This window comes from Lates calcarifer, linkage group LG3, assembly GCF_001640805.2.
Source record: "Lates calcarifer isolate ASB-BC8 linkage group LG3, TLL_Latcal_v3, whole genome shotgun sequence".
Classification (NCBI taxonomy): domain Eukaryota; kingdom Metazoa; phylum Chordata; class Actinopteri; family Centropomidae; genus Lates; species Lates calcarifer.
In genome coordinates, this window is record NC_066835.1 from 18,617,551 (window position 1) to 18,637,997 (window position 20,447).

Below are 20,447 nucleotides of genomic sequence, written 5' to 3' on the forward strand. Positions count from 1 at the left end.
ATTGTCAACAAAAGATTATGTGACTTTGAGCATCGTCAGGAGATATCTGGACTTTAAGGTAGACGTGTATTTGCTGCAGGAAACAGAATGTCAGTACCTAACGTTACTAACACTCTCATGGTGCTGTAGGTCGGTGAGGTGTGGGACGAGATCAGCAGGGAACTGAGTCTGGATGGTGTGAGGCCGATCAGCCCTGACGAGGAGACTCTGAACACCATCTGTAAGATTGCAGAGGACACTGCGAGGATGGTCATAGCAGAGCAAAACAGCATCCTGGATCAACAGGAGAAGGAGAACATCAGTGAGGAGGAGCTCATGTACACAGAGGTGCTGAGAGTTTAATTCAACACTCACTAAAACTAACTTCATTTAAAAAAATGAATTCAGACTTTTTTTTTTCTTTATCACAGATAAAATCTCATTGGAAGCAGCGGGAACTCACAGCGAAGTCATGGGACAATTATGTTTCCAAAACTTCAAACTACAAAATCCTGAAGGTTTCATATTTTTACCTTTTCTGATATAACAGCCATACTGTTACAAAAAAATGCAATAATTACCAGTTACAACTGTGACGTTTCTCTTTCTGTTTTGTACAGGAGGTAAAAGCACAGAGGAAGAAACACATTGAATCATCCAGACCCAAACCAAAGCATGAAGATGCTGCAGTTCATTCTTCAGAGGTCTCTCATTAGCACACAACGTTTTACATGATTTCATTTTGTGATGATTGTTTATCAGTAATTTTCCTGCAGCTTTCCTAAAACCTGTAGCTTGTGGAGCAGAGTGGTTCAATCGGTTTTCATGATAAGAAATAATCAAACTTTTACTGACCTCTACTGGCAAATAATAGGAACTGCAACAATATCTTCCATTGTCTGTCAGTGACTGATGGAAATTGATAAAAACAGTGATGAGGGAACTCACCAGCTGATAGAAGCAGAGAAACAAGAGAACTTTGAAAGGCAACATGCAACATCTTACTACTACTGTGCCATTTGATTTTGTCAGAAGTCTCAACATTAATAGAGGAAATCAGTGAGGAAGTAATTATTATTAAGGAAGTAATGACTGCCTGTGGTCGTTTTATGCATTTAGACTGTAAAATCTGAAGTGAATTCAGTTCTGCTGTATTTAAGAAATGCTGTGTAGAACAATAAGGAGACATACTGCACCTACTCACTGATGATTACACATGTGCTTTGCTGTGTTTCAGCATTTCATCGGGCGGGTCGTGGCGGTAGAGAGCACAGACGCTCAGGGGCCTGCAGGAGTGAAGCTGACACTGGCCAGAGCTCCAATCAACGCTGCAGGTCAGGACGAAGACCCAGAGTACTTCAGCACTGTATCTGTCAGAGATTGATACTGGTTTAATACAAGTCCTTTAAGATTATTATTGCATTTTATTTTTTTTATTACTATTTACAACCAAAACTGACAAAGTTAAGACATTTATAATGAATTATTGTTCATATTTATAGTACATTTACTGTATATTTCCAGTGTCTGTAGATATTGAAGTGAATTGGCAGCAAATGCAGACATGAGGTCACTTGATGCGCATAATCAGCACCTTGTAGTCTAGTCCACCTCCCAGCCTCCTTATATAGACACACACACAGTTGCAGTAACATAGTTGGCCTTTGTGTGTTTTTTCAACACGTCTGATGCACAGTACAGCTGTTAATCCTCTGAAATCTAGTGATCATTAAGTGCACTGAGCAAAACTGTTGCAACAAAGTAGTTTTTATGACCTTAAAGTCGGAGTTTATTCTGAAAAAAAGATAATATGCTTATGGGGTAAACACAGTTTAAAAGGTGGTTAATAACGTTAATAATGTAGACAGTCTGCAAAAACCTGACTCCAGAGGGTTAAAATTCATATAAATTAAATGAATAAAACAGAATGAACCCAACATGAAGGCATTTTAAGATGGAGAATTTAACTAATATCAAAAGTAATGAAAGAATTTCATTTGTAAGCTCTAAACATTTTTCTAATGCACTGTTGTTTTCCCCATTTTCCCCTTTTCTCCCAACAACGTTCTCATAATTAAAACTATGACTGCAATGCTCAGATATGTTTCTATGCATTTGTTATCCAACATGCTGCATGTCCTCTGTAAAACCAGTGGAGCTGCATGAACAGTGCGACCCTGAACAATCACTGTGGCATCATGGAAACAGAGGCCTTATGTAACATCACAATAACAACTACACTAAATTAATTTAAATATTAAGACAATTTGCAGTCTAATTATGTCCAGTAGAGGTTAATGCTCTCATCAGATTGTTGTGTTTGGCAGCTTTATCCCTTCAAAGGTTTATTTTGTACAGTTGGGACAAAGTATTTTCTCTTTACTGTTTTTTGGGTTACATAAGTCACTGCAGCGCATTACCACACATGTTCCTTCAAGCGTGCAACATGCTGCACAGAGCCACTTCTTGTCTCACCCATTTTACTGGCTGGATGACCAAATCATCTCTGACAGGCCGGAGCTTTTCATGCAGCTTTGTGAGTGAGTGTGTGTGAGTGAGTGTGTGTGAGTGAGTGTGGACTGGGACTTCACAAAAGAGCAGGGACACACAGGAGCCTCTTCAGTACGACAGGCTACCGCTGTTTGTTCAGGCTGCCGGGGGGCTTCACATGGTGTCAGTCTGCCGAGCTGCCGCTGCAGCCGTCGATGAAGCTGAGGGAGAGCGTGGGTGCTGGTTCTGGATCTCTGCTGGGTGCTGATCAACTCCCCGAGGACTCGATAACTTCAAATTGTGAGACAGACTATGTTTTACCTAAAGAAGTACCACTATATGTTCATTTAATCATTATACAGTAACAAGTTCATAGCACAGTAATGTAGGTGTAAGCTTTTAATTGTTAAGGTACAGTACATTAAGGTACAGTACTTGTTAAAGTTATAACTTCTCCTAAGAAGACATGTTTTTTTATTATCCCAACTGCATCTTCTTATATTGTTATTCATTTTCTGTTCATTCAGCAGCCCGCACTTCCATCTATGAAGTTAGAAATGTTGATAAATACAACTACATTTCACTGTGTTATAAAACATTTATTAAATGTTATAGGGGAACTACAGCTGTACAGAGTTTTATTTTAACCTTTTAGATACACTTAGATATTAATACAAAAAGTAATGTCAGTGAGAATGCAACAATGCTAATCATGTGAAATAACCTTAACACAATGAAACAAAGAAAAGTTAGAAAGTAGATTTTTTTTATACAATTCAAAAATGTACTTTTCCCCAGGTGTAGTTGTTTCTGTTGTGGCCCTGATTATTCACAAATAAACTACACAGTGAAAAGTCAGAAGTAAATTTCACATCGTTACTTCTTCTGACAAACAAGCTCAGTTTATAAGACCTGTGGTTCCCAACCTAAGGGTCAAATTCTTCCCAGGGGGTCACAACATAAATCTCAGGGGTCATGACATAATTAATGGGGTAGGAAAGAAGAAAAAACATATCTGCTGCACCAAAGTATGTTCATTTTTCTCCCAGTCAATTTATTAAAATACTGGGTAGTTTCCCCTTTTCAGACCAAAAGAATTATTCACACAAAACAATCTGAGACAGTGAAATTAATATTTGGTGTAAACTCACTAACTAACTAACTAATGTGTACATCACCACTTTTAAAAGCTAATTTCTTAGGGACATTTCATAGCAAGCTTGTGTACCAGTTGGTGTATTGATGATAGTTTCCCTCTCCTTCAGGAAGGTTGAGAAGCTCCAGCAGCAGAAATGATCATCAGACTGGGAAGACTGACACCAGGATACTTCCGTCTCCTCCAGGTTAGCGTCTGTGATTCACTGATATCATGATTCTTCCTTCTCACATCCTCTCAGAGCACAACAGCATTATTACTTTCTTTAATTTTTATTCATCTAGATCAGTCTCAGTAAACTTAAAATGATCAGTGCTCTGATTTTTTTTTCATATATTATATAAGTCACTTTAGAACAGCAACGGACAACATGTAAATTAATATTTTACAGAGAGGCTGACGGAGCTCATCTCAGGATGTTACATTATATAACCTGTTCAGACTCCACCTCACAGCGCGGGTTGCATGTACAGCAAAAGGCTGCACGCGCTCATGTCACTTTGTAGCTCGTGTCTTTTATCTGATAATGCTCTTTTTAATGTAATTTTATTTTTATAATGTGATATGTATCAAAAATATTCTGAGGGCATGTTTATCTTTGTAGAAAAATGTGACCGTTCTGATGAAAACTGCTGCAGTCATCGCTTTGAACTCATTCCTCAGATTCCTCAGCTACACTGTCGTCTGCCATAGAGTTTTTTTTTTTTTGTTGTTAAATTATTTTAGGGCTGAAAAAGTTGTAAATTTTAAATTCTACTCACACTGCCTTTAATATCCTGATGAAAGATCATAAAAAGCCAATCATGACATGCTAATTGTGAGCAGCATAGGCTCAGTTTATTACTGAAATGAATGAAACTTCACAACAAAATCAAAATAATTGTGTTTAACTATGTCTGTCTACTTCTTCTTCTTCTGTCTTGTCTTTAGCGGCAGGTGTCAGGTGAGGTCCGGATGCAGCCACAGAGCAGCTTCATCGATCCCATCGCCGTGATGATGGCCACAGTGGGGACGGGAGTGTCTCTGTACAGCGCCAGACAGATGGCAGAGAGGGTCCAGCTGAAACACCCACACGCCTGGGATCAGTAACAAGTCCTCACCCGTCAGAGCAGCTCCACAGGGAGGTTTGACCGATTGTTTGTACGACAGACTGTTTGTTTGTGAAAGTCGGAGAAGGTTTGTGATGCAGGAGGTTGAAAGAGTTTGTGTGTTTGTGGTGTCACTGGAAGGAAAATCTAAGTGTCTCAAGAGGAAAGTGTGAGTCTTTGTTCAATGTCAACAGGAAGATTTGTCATTTGTTAAACCAATTTACACCTTTTATTTTGCAATCACAACATTTATAAGCAAATATAAATGAGCCACTCTGCTTAGTTTGTGCAGGTTACCTTTAAGTGACTGTATTTTAATGCAATAAATGAGCGTATCACTTTTCAACAAGCATCTCAGCATTGTAGTTTGACCTGCAGCTGTTAATATTTCCTGCATTTTATAGAACAACAAAATGCAATAACCATAGAAAATCAAACAAAAATGATAATGTAGAATAATCTCACAGCAGTCAGCTTATTGTACTGATTAATATTAGTCACAAATTTTTCCTTCAAAATATTTCAGTTTGGTCTTTAGGATTGTTGTACTGTGGCACCTTAATGTCTTGAATTTAGAAGCAGGTTCACCACTTGTAGTATTTATTATGTGATAGACAGAATCTAAGCAGCCAAAGGGCACCATCAGGGCATTTTTAGGTTACTAAATTATTATAAGTTTTATTTAATACCTGTACCAGATTTATTAAAGAAAATGTCTGTAAATGTAAAATACAGTACATTCTAATTGTTCACTTTATATAATCACAAATTTGGTAATTTGAATAAACGGTGTTCACATTTTCAACATGTGGTGATTTCTACACAGTGATGTCTCAAATGTTTTTTTTTCAGTAACTGGTTCTCAGGCTTCATTCAAAAGGTCCGTGGGAAACAGAAATTGTCGGGTGACTGCACAAACTGTACAGAGTGATTCATGTGAATGAAACTAACACAGGGGAAGTGATTTTACTGTGAGCCTCTGTGACATGAATGAGATGTTGAGATAAAAGTCAACATGTTCTTTCCCTGAGGACTGAATTCCCCTGTCTTGTTTTAATTAGTCTACATGTATAGGCTGTATATAGTGTGTTTTTCCTCTGCTCAAGGGTCTTTAAAAATTGTTTGTACCATAAATGAATAATTCAGGACTGGTTCAGTCTGTTTTGGGGCCCTAAGAAGAATTTAATAACCTTATAAATGTGCATGGTAACAATTAACTACAATTTGTTATGAACAGTAAAGTTACTCAGAGATTATCATGAACTAGTAAAACTTAAAGCAGTCAGTATCTAACATTAGACCAAAAACAAAGTTAAAGGAGGTTGACTATTGGAGTTATATTTATCAAGTGAACACAAATAATAATAATAATAATGTTGTTGGGAGAGTAAATAAACTGAATTTTGCCATACTGAGTGAGTTTTCTTACCAAAAAAGCATTCTGTTATAGCACCCACAAATCCCAATATATGTGACAACTTAAAGGATATTTACATTTTGAGTATTCGGTAGCACTGCAACAGTGTATCTGTGAATACTCATGTTTTTACGGCTTTTCATAGCGGTCAGACAAAAACAGCCTGTACATGTATGTCTCCATCTGCCTGTTTTGGCCAGACAGCAGCCAGAAGAGGAGCTTTAACAGTGTGAGTGTAACAGCCATGGTTGTTGGTTTTACTAATTCTTCTCTGCTGGAGTGTGACAGACACAAAGAGAGTGTGTGAGCAGTGAACCCACTGTTAATTCTGAAATCTAACACAGAAAGCTGTTTCAAATAACAACTTTCCCTCAGTGTGAATTAGGCACTAAATGGGAAATACAAGGCTAAACAGAGCCATCTCAAGATCTTTTATTTATTAACTCATTAGCTTCATAAATACTAAACAAAGATTTTCAGTCAGGAACTGAGAACTGTCTCTTGATTCTTCTTCATCAGCAAACAAACCTGCTCAGTTCAGGCATCTGAATCAAAAGTAAACAGTGAAGCATGACTTGATGGCAGGCACTGGACTTTTTTATTGTTGTAATGGCACTGATGAGGATCTGAATACTTCCTCCGCTTCTGACCACAACTTTAAGGTAAAATGTAACTGTACTCAAGTAAGTTACTTGTGGATCCTGGTGGTCTGCTGGTGGTGGTGGTCCTCCACTCCAGCAGATGTCACTTTAACGCTGACTAATCCCTGGATGAGCTGCGTGTTAAAGTAGAGAGAAAAGAGCAGCGAGAGAGAGATTTCTGTCTGATGGATTCTGACACTTGATGGGAGTTCTCAGAGTCACGAATGAGGAGGAAACAAGCCGGGATAAAGCACACGACAACCCACCTCGGTTTACATCATCTCCGCAGACGAGTAAGAGGCGTGATGTTATTTTAAAACCTCCACCCACTGATGACAGGAGCTTTTTTGGCAACATAAACCGATGTTTGTTCTTCTCCAACTGTGCGTAATTTAAAGATGCCCAGAGAGATTGCGCGTAAAAGTGTGCGCTCCTCTGTGGCGCACCACGCTTGCTTAATGTCATATCTTCATCCTCATCTTCATCGGATCTAGAGGCGAGCAGGAGCAGAACATCCGTCAAAACCACCTGAAAATGGCTGTGCTCCGTCTCACCCGGAGCAGCTCCGGTCCGCGTCTGACCGAGTTCATTTGCGTTTTATTGCTCGTTCTCGTCTCCGTTGCCTCTGCGAGTCGTGATGTTGTTCCGGGAAGCAACGAGACGTGGGGAAATCCAGCCCGGGCGACACAGGACGACCCGCATCACCAAACTAACTCCACCGGTCATAAAAAGGCTTTCCCCGTCCTCTCCTTCCATTACGAAGAAGTTAAGAAGCCCCTTGAGATCTCTCTGTGGATCCTCCTGGCCCTGCTGATGAAACTTGGTGAGTGACACATAACTCAAATTACTGAGGGGTTTCCTGCTGCCAAATTTATCAACACTACTCCATGTGGTCTCAGTGAGGGCCAGGGTTATCATAAATTAAAGGGTAGTGATTGCCCAGGCTGAGGGAGGCCTATAAATCTATGCATGGTCCATTTATACAACTTTATATCTGAAAGCTTCTAAATTATTTTAAGTTTAAGTTAAAGAAAACAGAAGAGAAAAAGCACAAAAACAGCAGCAACAAAAAATGCCTAAAATTATAACATTGGAAGAGCAGTGATAAAATGTCAATAAGTTATGGCTGTAAAATAAGTTAATAATAATACAAACAAGTGAAGCTGAATTTATTAGTTGACTAACCAATGACTGAACTCGCAGACAATTAATCAGCAACTATTTTGATAATCAGTTAATCATCAAGTAAAAATGTCAACCATACTCTGATTTTATCTTTGTGATGATTTGTCATGTAGGAAAGTAGAATATATAGTGAGTTGTCAGTGTAAATACTTAACCACTTGACCGTTACACTCCTGTAACATTGTCAGATTCATGATGGACAGTTTAAACGGATCAAAACAACACAGCAGGAACAGAAATATCATTTGTTTTTAATCCACACATGCTTCTTCATTGTCAAAAACTGGTGCCTACATTACCCACAATTCAACTGGAGAGCTAACGGTTCAGTTGGGGACTCAGCAGGTGCGATTCAGGTAGTGGCTGCTTATGTGGTGTCAAGCAGAGACAGGCAGCGGGCTTCGGAGGTATAATAAATTCATGTCAACTCTAAACCAACAGATTTGTAGCATTTCCAAACTTGTAGTCTTGAAATTAATTCAAATTTTTATTACGTACGCAGCAGTTAGGGCTCCATTTTGGATCCGGTTCCCTGTCGGCAAAGTACCCGGATTCATTTAGCCACGATGCTAAAGAAGCTCTTGTTGCACCTTTATTTTCTCTATTAGAAAACACCTGTGTTAAAACATGTTATGTCATGTCATGTTATGTTATGTTATGTTATGTTATGTTATGTTATGTTATGTTATGTTATGCTATGTTTGTGTGTTATGTAATTAGGCTAGCTTAAAGTGGCAAAGGACAACTTTTCTCCCGCGCGTTTCTATGTGGTGTTAATGTTGGCGCCAGCGTTAGCGTTAGCATCATGGCTACTGCTGTTAGCTTGGCTACTGTCCAAAATAAGCAACAACTATACGAATCCTAATTTGAACAGTATTTAGTTACTCATAATTTTAATTACTTGCAAATGATAAAAGCTAAACTTCATGAGCTCCAATAAGGGAGTCAATGGATAAAATTGGTGGAGTTCCCCTTAAGATGAGTATATGTAGCTGTCCCTTGGGTCCATATTGTCCAGCTACAATAGGGATATATTCTCTCTGCAGGCTGTATCACAGTACTAATGGTGTCTCCCCCTGCCACTTAAACTTATTTCAGTCTGGGCTTGATCGTGTTAAGCTCTGCCTGCTTTCAGAGGAGGCAAATGTTGAAGGGTTAGAGTTTAAATTCAGCCTGGACGAGGAGATTGAAAGCAGCTGTTCAGACTAATTACAGGGATAAAATGGACCTCTCTGGAGATTTATAATAATTCATCTCTTGCTGGTGACTTTTAGCGTTCATGCAGCCACACAGAGGCTAATGCTCAATGTTCTCTTTCCCACAGAGACTTCCCTAGCTCCATATCACCCAACATTAAAATGATTAAAGTGAGTCCCACACAGAGAGAGTGATATACAGATATTAAATCTAGAAATAAGAAAACGAGGCACAAAGCCAAGGCAGTCCATCATCTGTATGAACTGTTGTCCAACAAATAAACTTTAAGAAAGTTTCAGAAACAAAGCTCAATGCCAGATCACCAGAAATATAACAGAAAACATGAGGTCGGTGTCCTGAGCCTTCACTACAGTGAGGTTTATTTCTCCCACAGGACAGTTGAAGCACAAATAATGATGCACTGTGACTTTCTGATGTCAAATTATCCGCCATTATGCCATGATAAACGTCTAAACTCCAGGCGGATTGGCTGTAGGAATCTCTCTTGTGGTGTTGCTCATTGGCTTAGTAAGCAGAGTGAAGCTGTCTGGCATCTTATCTGTTCATTCAGCTGTTGTCTCCAGAGGGGCTGGTCCGATTTCCTGTCCAAATGCACTGCTCGATAACAAAGATGTCAGTGTGCAGAGTCAGAGTGGAGAGGAGGGGGCGAGGACGGCTGCACACGAAGACCACTGACTGCATAAAACGTCGTGGAAAACGTTTGTCAAAGCAGTCTGGACCCCAGTCACGTGACAGAGAGACTGAATGTCAAGGCCTCATTTAGCTATGAGAGAGGTGACATTAACAAGCAGACCAGATATGATACTGAACTGAAGAGGAGGAAGTTTCCAGATCATATACTTTAATAAGAGTACTAATACCAGCCTGTGAAAATACTCTGATACAAGTCAAAGTTCTGCATTGAAAATATACCTCAAATTAAAGTCCAGCATAAGTGAAACAAGTTGACAATATATGAGAGGTAAAGTTAATATTATTGGAAAAAAAAACCTCATTTATATCACTTATATATACTTGTATATATAAAGTATATAAAAAACAGATTAATCAACAATCAAAATGATCATTAGTGCAGCCTTTGATTTTTCTTCATTTCAGTAACATCCATTAGAGGCAAGTAGTGAAGAGCTCCCCCACAGATATTTTCAGACAGGCGTTCTGTTCCCACAGATAGCTTGTTTGTTCCCCTGCAGATGCTGTTTTATATTTCATGAAGATGTTGTGGTGAAGCACAATGACTGAGTTCAAACTGCTGCTCTAATGCACACAGAGATGTACTGTTAAATGTAGACTCTATATGTGATAATAGGTTTAATGTTTGTTTATATTCTGCAGAGTTTTCTTGCAGTGAATGTGAGTTCCTGTTGTTTTTGTATTTACTTTACCATCTCTTGACTTATAAATAATCTAATATATTTGTCTTTGCATATCTTCTCTCTGCAGGTTTTCACATTATTCCCAGAGTCTCAAACGTCGTCCCAGAGAGCTGTCTGCTGATTTTCGTTGGTCTGCTGGTTGGCGGCATCATCAAAGCCATCGGAGGGGAAGCCCCCGGCCTCGATGCCAAGCTCTTCTTCTACTACCTGCTGCCTCCCATTATCCTCGATGCCGGCTACTTCCTGCCCATCCGACCCTTCACAGAGAACTTGGGCACCATCCTGGTGTTCGCGGTGGTGGGTACGCTGTGGAACGCCTTCTTCATCGGCGGGATGATGTATGGCGTGTGTCAGATTGAGGGGACTCAGCTTGGGCAGAGTGGACCTGCTGTCCTGCCTGCTGTTTGGCTCCATCATCTCGGCCGTGGACCCCGTGGCCGTCCTGGCCGTGTTCGAGGAGATCCACATCAACGAGCTGCTGCACATCCTCGTGTTCGGGGAGTCGCTCCTCAACGACGCCGTCACTGTGGTGAGTGACATGAAGGCAGAGGTTTCAGACAGTGGTGGAAAGTAATGAAGTACTTTTATAGTACAATAAATATCAGTATTTAAGTGTAGCTTTTTATACTTCTACTCCACGAAAATATTATACTTCCACTTGATCAAATAACACACATTGTTAAAGATTAAATCAGTGTCTCTCAACCTTTTTGGAATTTGTTTAGATCTGTGCTGATAAGACTTTCTATTTGAAGCACTGTTTACATTCCTGTTGGGCCCATTAAGGTCGTTAAGGTATCTGATCAGGATGCTTCTTGGACGCTTCTCATTGGACGTCCTCTGGACACAAGGTCCAGAATACACCAGAGAGACTGTATATCTCTTCTGGCCTGAAAGCTTTGCCATAGGAGAGGGGCTTCTGGAGTACTCTGCTTAACCTGCTGCACTGCGACCTGACTCTGAAATAACAGTAGAAAATAAATGGATGGATTGAAATGTATAAATTTAACTTGCGCTGCCTCTGCTTCTCTCTCTGCAGGTGCTGTATCACCTGTTCAAGGAGTTTGCCCATGCAGGAACTGTGACTGTGGCCGACGCCTTCCTCGGCGTGGTCTGTTTCTTCGTGGTTTCTCTGGGAGGCATCATGGTGGGAGCCATCTACGGCATCCTGGGCGCCTTCACTTCCCGCTTCACCGCTCACACTCGTGTCATCGAGCCCCTGTTTGTTTTCCTCTACAGCTACATGGCTTACCTCTCTGCAGAGGTCTTCCACCTGTCAGGCATCATGTCGTAAGTAGAAGTCTGTGTCAAGGCCTTGGTCTCTGCACGTACCGATAAAACTCTGACCAATGTTTCTGATATGTCATGAATAAAAAAAAAGATACAGATATTGCCCCATGCAGCTTTAAATCCCGTCTGCACCACCAAACATCGCTCCATACTGGTAAATTTATCACTCACTGCTTCTTTTTCTCCCGTCCCAAACAGGTTGATAGCGTGTGGTGTGGTAATGCGGCCGTACGTGGAGGCTAACATCTCCCACAAGTCCTACACCACCATCAAATACTTCCTGAAGATGTGGAGCAGCGTCAGTGAGACGCTTATCTTCATCTTCCTCGGTGTCTCCACAGTGGCAGGTCCTCACGCCTGGAACTGGACCTTCGTCATTGTCACCGTCATCCTCTGTTTAGTGTCAAGAGTGCTGGGTCAGTACAAAGAAACAAAAACTTAAAGTAAATGTCACTGGTTCACTTCTCTTTCTTTATAAACTCTTATGTTGTCTTCTGTGTGTTTCAGGTGTCATCGGTCTCACCTACATCATCAATAAATTCCGTATTGTAAAGTTGACCAAAAAGGACCAGTTCATCGTGGCCTACGGTGGCCTGCGAGGTGCCATAGCCTTCTCACTGGGGTTCCTGCTGACCGACAGCGACATGAAGAACTTGTTCCTCACCGCCATCATCACAGTCATCTTCTTCACCGTCTTTGTGCAGGTGAGAATGAGTTTTTCACGACAAATATCTTTGTGTTTTATTTGTCAAGCCGCAGACCAAGATGAGCTTCAGTGAGTGCCCTTCAAAACAAATCATAAAATGTATTCACAGGCTAATCAATAAAATGATTTTTAAGAAGTCAATGAGAACAAGCACGCACTACTTCATTCTGTCCTCAGGGAATGACGATCAGGCCTCTGGTGGAGCTTCTGGCGGTGAAGAAGAAGAAGGAGAGCAAAGGATCAATTAATGAGGAGATTCACACACAGGTCAGATCGTAACCTTAATCAATAAAAATCAACAACAGTATAGAGGTGTCTTGCTGCCACCACGAGAGTTAAATGTAAAAAAGTTTCTTGTCTTTTTTAAGGTTTAACAACAGTTATTGCCTTGATATCAAGTTATTGTTGAGCAGGAAAAGTGTCTTGTTGCAGCCATAGAACAGGAAGCTCAGACATCTCTTTATAAAAAGAGAGATCTGCATCTGTTCTCCGTATCTGATAGAGGTGCTGTATTTTCTAAAGTAAAACTGATTTGATTATTAAAAATTATTTTGCCTTTAGTTCCTGGATCATCTCCTCACAGGAATTGAAGACATCTGTGGTCATTATGGACACCATCACTGGAAAGACAAGTATGATTCCTCCTCCCTGTTACTGTCTTTGGATTGGAAAGTCACAGAGGGATTTCCTCTCTGTGGCATCTTTGTATCACTATTGATAGGATGTTGGGATAAAATCGATGTTTAACAAATATACTGTGTCTATATGATGAACTGTGTAAAGGGTTTTAAATGGATGTTAATGGACATCTACAATAAGAGAAGTATGTTATGATATTTGATATTTAACAGTGATTAAATATCAAATATCTTTTGCTATGAATATGATCCTGCAGATATTAGCACCATGCTCCAGCTGCAGCAAAGGTTTGTCGCTTCAGAGTGACAGGAAGTCTGTTAAATTAAAATCCTGCTGATGTTATTGAGGTTAAAAAAACCCACAAAATCAAATTTCTGGACTCATATTAATCCATTAAGACTGAATCCTTTCATCTCTCCTCTGATTTAATTTAAAAATGGATGGATGGATGATCCAGGGTCAAAACTAGGTTCAGTTCCCTTTAGTTGTACTTTAACCCTGCTTGTTTGTTTGACACGAGTGTTGGTTGGATGCCAGGAAGTATCTGTTTGTTTGAGGCACCTACATGTTGGTGGATGGAACTGAGGGACAGTTTAAATGTCTGCACTTTACACAATAACCATTTAAATTCACCTACTGTGTGATTTTTCTGCTGCGCTCAGGCTAAACCGCTTCAATAAGGCGTACGTGAAGAGATGGCTGATCAGAGGTGAACGCTCCACCGAGCCTCAGCTCATCTCCTTCTACAACAAGATGGAGATGAAACAGGCCATGATGCTGGTGGAGAGCGGGAGCGCCGCCAAGCTGCCCACAATTGTGTCGTCCGTCTCCATGCAGTAAGCATCAGTCGTACTTCCTCAGAACAGACTGTGTCCTCTGACGCGTGGTCGTCACAAACTGCATGACTTAGTAATTTTACATCTTTTCTACTTATAAAAGAGTATTCAAAAACTTCATCACAAGCCAAATCACTGATACAGATCGATCCTCCTTTAGAAATATGCTTTGCTCATTTCGAGTTGGTTTTATTAGAAATAATCTTCTTGTTTCTGTGTATTAATAGCAGTGATCTATGATGTGTCCCCACAGGAACATTCAGACAAAAGGACCGGCCAGACGTCGGGCGATACCAAGCATCTCCAAGAGTCGTGAGGAAGAGATCAGGAAGATCCTTCGAGCCAACCTGCAGAAGACCAGACAGAGGGTGAGTGATGAGTTCGTTTACTGATGTGTGAAAGTGTATATAAATTAATATAATCACTGCTCAACTGTGTCAAGACTTTAGATATAAAGAAACATATTTTCTGATGCCCACATTGATGTTTTCGCTCCTCAGCTTCGCTCCTACAGCAGACATGACCTGCTGATTGACCCGTTTGAGGACGTGAGTGAGGTTCGCTTCAGGAAGCAGAGAGTGGAGATGGAGAGGAGGGTGAGTTTTAACTCTGACTGTGATGCTGTTTGTGAATGTTTAAGCTGTGGAAAGCATGAGATTGTCTCCACATCACCACATTGTTTGGTAAATTGGAAGAAAAATGGCAACTCAGTGTCATTATGAGGCTTGAAGATGTGTATATTAAATTTCCAGATTGTGATTATCGGTTGTGATTTACAAATCTGTAAGATATTAAGCTAAATAATAAATGTGCATCCTTACACTGTCTCGTTCACAGATGAGTCACTACCTCACTGTTCCTGCAAAAAGCCAGGAAACACCGCCAGTGAGAAAAGTCTGCTTTGAATCAGGTTGGTTAAACACAGTGGGAGGGGAAGAGGGAGAGTTCCTGGGGTTGTTTGGAGGCTCTAATGTTTATTGAGAAGGTTCTACATGCAGTTTTAGAAGTGGTCAGTGACAAGGTTCAGGGGGATGCTAGGAGGTTGTAGTGGTCTTTTAGGAGTTCCTAGTCGTCCTTCTGGAGGTTTCAAGTGAGCTTTAGGAGATTTTAGGGGTCTTCTAGGTGATTAATCACCTATGGGAGATTTTGCACTCTACAGGCAGTTTGCAGCTGTTTATAGACAGTGTTAAAGGTCTAATATATCAGTGCGCTATATCTATTCTCCAGAACACCAGATTTACACTTACGATGACAGTGAGAGCCCCAGAGGTTCAGCCCAGGCGTCTCGACCACATCCCAGCTCTCCTGATGCCGTCAGCCTGTTGGACGAATCACCGCAGAGGCCCAGTCAGAGGGGAGCGCTGCGAACTAGAGGCGATGCCGAGGTAAGGGCGAAAGCACCAGACGACAAGGAAGAACAGGACCAACTGAAACTATCACGCTGCCTTAGTGACCCCGGTCCGAAGAAGGACGAGGAAGAGGACGGCTCCTTCCTGTCGTGATGAAGCACGTTTACAGGACTTGATAGCAGAGGACGTATTCTCCTCCTCACGATCTACTCTTGTTATCAGTGATGATCCCTGAATGAATGAGTTATAGCAAAGCTTGATATTTATAATTCAGTATTATTTTTTATGTTTTTGTGATATGGAATCATGCAAATTGTTTTTCCATTATTATGGATGTGTATTCATCATATAATATGATTTTATCATACTTATTACCAAAGCATGCGCCACTGGCCGTTTGCTGTTTCAGTATCATGCGACTGAAATGAGCCACATGTCCACAGTTTGTATCTTAACATGCAGACTTGCAAAAAAAAAAACTTAGCACTTGATTTACCAAACTTGAAGCACCAGATGGGTGGAGTTTACCCCTTCAAAGCACAGACTAAGGTACGACACAAAGTAGAGCCCGACCAGTAAATCACCAGGTATATCGGAGATATGTCAGTGGTGTCTGTCTGGTCCAGACTGAAATATTGTAACAAATCCCGAACGGACTGCTGTGAGATTTTGTACAAATATTCATGGTCCCCGCAGGATGAATCCTGCTGAATTAGATGATTTTCGGAGATTTCCTGTAGCACCACCGTGAGGCTCATGTGTGTGCTTTTAAGTGAAAGGTCTTGAGGACCACTTAGTGGACTGTAAAGTGTTCTGTTCTATACATATATTGGTCAAACCTCTTTTTGAAAAAAAGAACTTTAAAGATTTCATATCAACAGTGGTTGTTTACGTGACCAATATACATAATTATTAAATATTTAAAGGAGCTATATGTAAGTTTTTACTAATTACTATTTCAGTATCAAACTTCATTCTTTTACCTGCCAAGAGCTGCCTCCAACAGTGGAAACCACCCCCAATGTTAACTGTTCTGGCTCTAGTTCTGCCTCATCTTCTACTGAAGTTGGCATGCTAACCAGCTTTCAGTAGCAACTCACTGTAGCATCCAGACAACCCTGAAGAAGTAGCGCCAGAAAACTTACATAAAGCTACTTTAAAACTCAAACATCAACACTGGTATCTGCCTCAAAAATCCTCACTGCCCGGGCTTTACTATGAATACTAGAAGACGGAATAACTTCCTGTGAAGTCAACACTGTTTGTTTAAAAAGAAAGCACCAATCTGCTGATCCAAGAACGTTAAGATGATTTAAGAAGTCAAGAAGAAACTGCCAGTATTGATTTATACATTTGACCGATGTCTGTGAACATGCTTTGCACTGTTTGTCTTTACAAATGTCGCTGCGTGACTGGTTAGTGTTTTCTCAGGGACTGCAACACGGCACAGTATTAACAGATGCCCTCTGCAGAAAGAAAATAAGTGTTTCTGTCCAAAATGTGCTCCACAGTGATCTAATAGTAAAGTGTTTATAAGCTAAAGTGTTTTGACTGCTAAGAGCTTCAGATGCATTCCCACAGTAATCGTAGTGAACAGGGTGTTACGTGTTTGAAACGAAGCTCTACATATCTGTGTCACTGTTAACTGAGCGTGCTTCTTATTGGGAGGTTAAAGAGATTGAATCAACTTTTCATATCTGCACTGCACAGCTCTTGACTGCCTGAGCTTTTCTGCTGCCTGCACATGTTTGCCTTAAAGATGTTTTTGCTTTTTGTGTGTTTGCCAGTTGAAGTATTTTTTGTATGTTGGAAGAAGAAAAATGTGTTGAAGTCGTTAATATTTGTCGAATGAAGAAAAGCTTTAATTCCTGTCTGTAATAAAGGTTTGTCATTGTCGACGTTCAGGAATAATCTGCATGGAGTGTGAATAATGGGATATTAAGTCTATTTATCTGTTGAACTGGTCTTTAAAGACGTTACACCTCAGCCTATGAGTGAGGACTAATAGAAAGTTCCACCTATGGTGCGTCTCATTGGAAATTTCAGTCCAAATAACAGGGAGTTTGAAGTCCCCAACATGCCAACCAGCAGTGTGTGATTAGATTATGACAACAAGAACAACAAACATCCTCAGGCAAGCAACACAACCAGAAGGTATGGACTTTAACGGCACCTGGCAAGTTTATTCTGAGGAGAACCTCGAGGAATTCCTGAAAGCAGTCGGTAAGAATATCTTCATATTTTAAAGATTAATTTGTCATTTAATTTGTATTCTGTATTCAGATGTTTTCTTATTCAAGGTGCCCCTCAAATGATCGTCAAAATGCGGAAGGAGATCAAACCGATGATTGTGATCAAGCAGAACGGAAAAGACTTCACCTACACGATGAAGACTCCCGCCTTCACCAAGGTCCACTCGTTCACTATTGGAAAGGAGACGGAGATGACCACTGTGGACGGCCGGAAGTTAAAGGTAAGACAAGACTCAAACTCCTCATGCACAGTAGAAACACAGAAGTACGAAGACGTGAGAGTTCAGGATCTGAGCAGGGTTCAGTCTTGTTTTTTGTGCATTTTAATGTAAAGAGCATGTTGTAAATGACAGTGACAGCAGTGCAGATCTCACTCTGTGTTGCCATGTGCATCTAAAGCTGAAAGAATCAGGCTCAAACTGAAATGTAAACACAAACATGATATCATATCCAAAATATGACAAAGTCTACTTTGGTCTTGATTTAGTCAGTAGATGGGAGAGAATTGTGTCTAAAGACTTTGCACTTTTTTTTTGTTACTTCCACATTTATTTGTTTGTTGAAAATGTATTTATTTACAAAAGGTTTGAGAGCCACTGCTGCATGCAATGTCTTTTTTCTCCTCCAAACTGTTAATTAGCTTTTTGTTCGTTTTAAATGAACAGAATAAACATCAACAGTCATTTAAGAAAAAAATATTCAACTTTTACCACATGAGTCAGTTTTTCTAATGCCAAACTGCAAGACATCTCCGTAATCCATTAACTAGAATGAATGACAGTCTTTGAATATCTTCTAATTGTAAAGCAGTTACATGTTTGGCTTGTAGCAGACTGAAATTTATTAACTTACTGGAAACTCCTCAGGGTATACTGTATGTGCAATAGATATATTTCAGTTTCAACAGGAACTGTAAATCAGTCGTGCCATGTTTTTCGGTCTTGTCCAGTGCACTTTCAGAGAGGAGGATGGGAAGCTGATCGCTGAGACTGACAAGTTCACCTCTGTCCGAGAGATCCAAGGCGACAACATGCTCGAGGTCAGTGGTCGAGGTCATTCTTTTAAAACCTCCTGTAAAGTTGAGGAAGTCTGTGAGTGTTTTAAGAGTGTGTGTGAGTGAATCATGTTTATTTCTGTCTCTGCTCCAGACGGTCACTGCTGGCTCTGTGACTTTCATCAGCAGAAGTAAACGAGTCTAATCGGCAGATGGCAGCTCACAGATCTCTCTCAGACCTTCACAGCTTCTCAGCAAGAAGCCATCTGGAAATTATAAATGTAGCTAAATACATATATGAATAAATTGCATGATGAAATAACCCAGCATGTTTATTTTTATTTTATTCGGACAACTGGACACAAACATGGAAACAACCACCACCACTGTGACATTAAGAGCAAGAACCAGAGATTAAAAGAGACACAAGTAAAACTGATCCAACAAGTGCTTCTCTCCGTGGTCAGTTTGTGTCTTTAGGGATGTCGATTTTGAACATTCATGGTCCCCAGAGGATGAATCCTACTTTTTCGGAGTGTTTGCCAGTTGAAGTATTTTTAGATTTGTGTGTCATAATGAAGAAAAGCTTTAATTCCTGTCTGAAATAAATCCGTTGAACTGGTCTTTAAAGTTGTTACACCACAGTCTAAGTGAGGACTAATAGTGTTGTGAGTCTCATTGGAAATTTCAGTCCAAATAACAGGGAGTCTGAAGTCCCCAACATGCCAACCAGCAGTGTGTGATTAGATTATGACAACAAGAACAACAAACATCCTCAGACAAGCAACACAACCAGAAGGTATGGACTTTAACGGCACCTGGCAAGTTTATTCTGAGGAGAACCTTGAGGAATTCCTGAAAGCAATCGGTAAGAATATCTTCATATTTTAAAAATTTATTTTCCAATGTACTATTTGCAGACTTTTTTCCCATCATGCTCTCAAGGTGCTCCTGAAATTGCTGCCAAAATGTGCAAACTGCTGATTGTGATAGAGCAGAATGGCAAAGACTTCACCCACATAATCAAGACTGCCGTCTGCACCACGGTCCACTCGTTCACCATTGGAAAAGAGACAGAGACGACCGCTGTGGACGGCAAGAAGATGAAGGTAAATCAAGACTCAGACTCTTCATGCACAGTAGGAATAGAGAGTTTTCCTTGGCTGACAAATGAGCATATTACACAAAAGGTTTGACAGCTACTGCCTCCATGCAACATAGTTTTTTCCCCCTCAAAACTACTACCCACAATAACATTCCTGTTAAAAAGAAATTTCACAAGCATAATATCAAATAGTATAAGTATACAATTATATAAAAACAGCAAAAACTTAATTACAATCATCCTTTAATTCTCTCTCATATTTTAGCTTCAACAGAACAACACCATCTGTAAATCTGTAAATCTTTTTCCACCATGCCATGTTTTTGGTCTTGTCCAGTGCACTTTCAGAGAGGAGGATGGGAAGCTGATCGCTGAGACTGACAAGTTCACCTCTGTCCGAGAGATCCAGGGCGACAACATGGTCGAGGTCAGTGGCTTTAGTTCTATAAATAGGGATTTAGACGGTGAGTTTTTGTGAGTGAATCATGTTTATTTCTGTCTCTGCTCCAGACGGTCGCTGCTGGCTCTGTAACTTTCATCAGCAGAAGTAAACGAGTCTAATCGGCAGATGGCAGCTCACACATCTCTCTCAGACCTTCACAGCTTCTTAGCAAGAAGCCATCTGGAAATTATAAATGTAGCTAAATACATTTATTAATAAATTGCATGATGAAATAACCCATCATGTTTTTATTCAGTCCACTGCATGGGCACAACATTTATTTT

General features: G+C 40.3%; 2 protein-coding genes across 5 annotated transcripts; both read left to right on the forward strand.

The window, feature by feature from the left end:
- Positions 1-1,392: 1,392 nt before the first annotated feature.
- On the forward strand, positions 1,393-17,281 carry LOC108898979 (Na(+)/H(+) exchanger beta-like). Its single transcript, XM_018699164.2, is given in 15 exon segments — positions 1,393-2,769; positions 3,735-3,812; positions 4,556-7,594; positions 10,618-10,928; positions 10,930-11,079; positions 11,590-11,840; positions 12,039-12,256; positions 12,348-12,544; positions 12,724-12,813; positions 13,108-13,178; positions 13,848-14,021; positions 14,275-14,389; positions 14,522-14,617; positions 14,859-14,931; positions 15,249-17,281. Coding segments are annotated over 13 exon segments (2,310 nt in total). The 5' UTR covers positions 1,393-2,769; positions 3,735-3,812; positions 4,556-7,305; the 3' UTR covers positions 15,524-17,281.
- A 144-nt stretch (positions 17,282-17,425) lies between these two features.
- On the forward strand, positions 17,426-20,399 carry LOC108898985 (fatty acid-binding protein 10-A, liver basic). 4 transcript variants are annotated; one of them, XM_051068387.1, is made up of 5 exons: positions 17,426-17,524; positions 19,416-19,484; positions 19,562-19,725; positions 20,059-20,148; positions 20,232-20,399. In XM_051068387.1, exons 1-5 carry the CDS (start codon positions 17,476-17,478, stop codon positions 20,280-20,282), a joined length of 423 nt encoding a protein of 140 aa, XP_050924344.1. In that variant the 5' UTR covers positions 17,426-17,475; the 3' UTR covers positions 20,283-20,399. The 4 variants fall into 4 exon arrangements, with proteins under 4 accessions (XP_050924344.1, XP_050924336.1, XP_018554693.1 ...); XM_051068379.1 differs by lacking the exons at positions 19,416-19,484; positions 19,562-19,725 and adding an exon at positions 17,671-17,843 and having other exon boundaries at positions 17,426-17,593; XM_018699177.2 differs by lacking the exons at positions 19,416-19,484; positions 19,562-19,725; positions 20,059-20,148; positions 20,232-20,399 and adding exons at positions 17,671-17,843; positions 18,572-18,661; positions 18,771-19,238 and having other exon boundaries at positions 17,426-17,593.
- Positions 20,400-20,447: the final 48 nt, after the last annotated feature.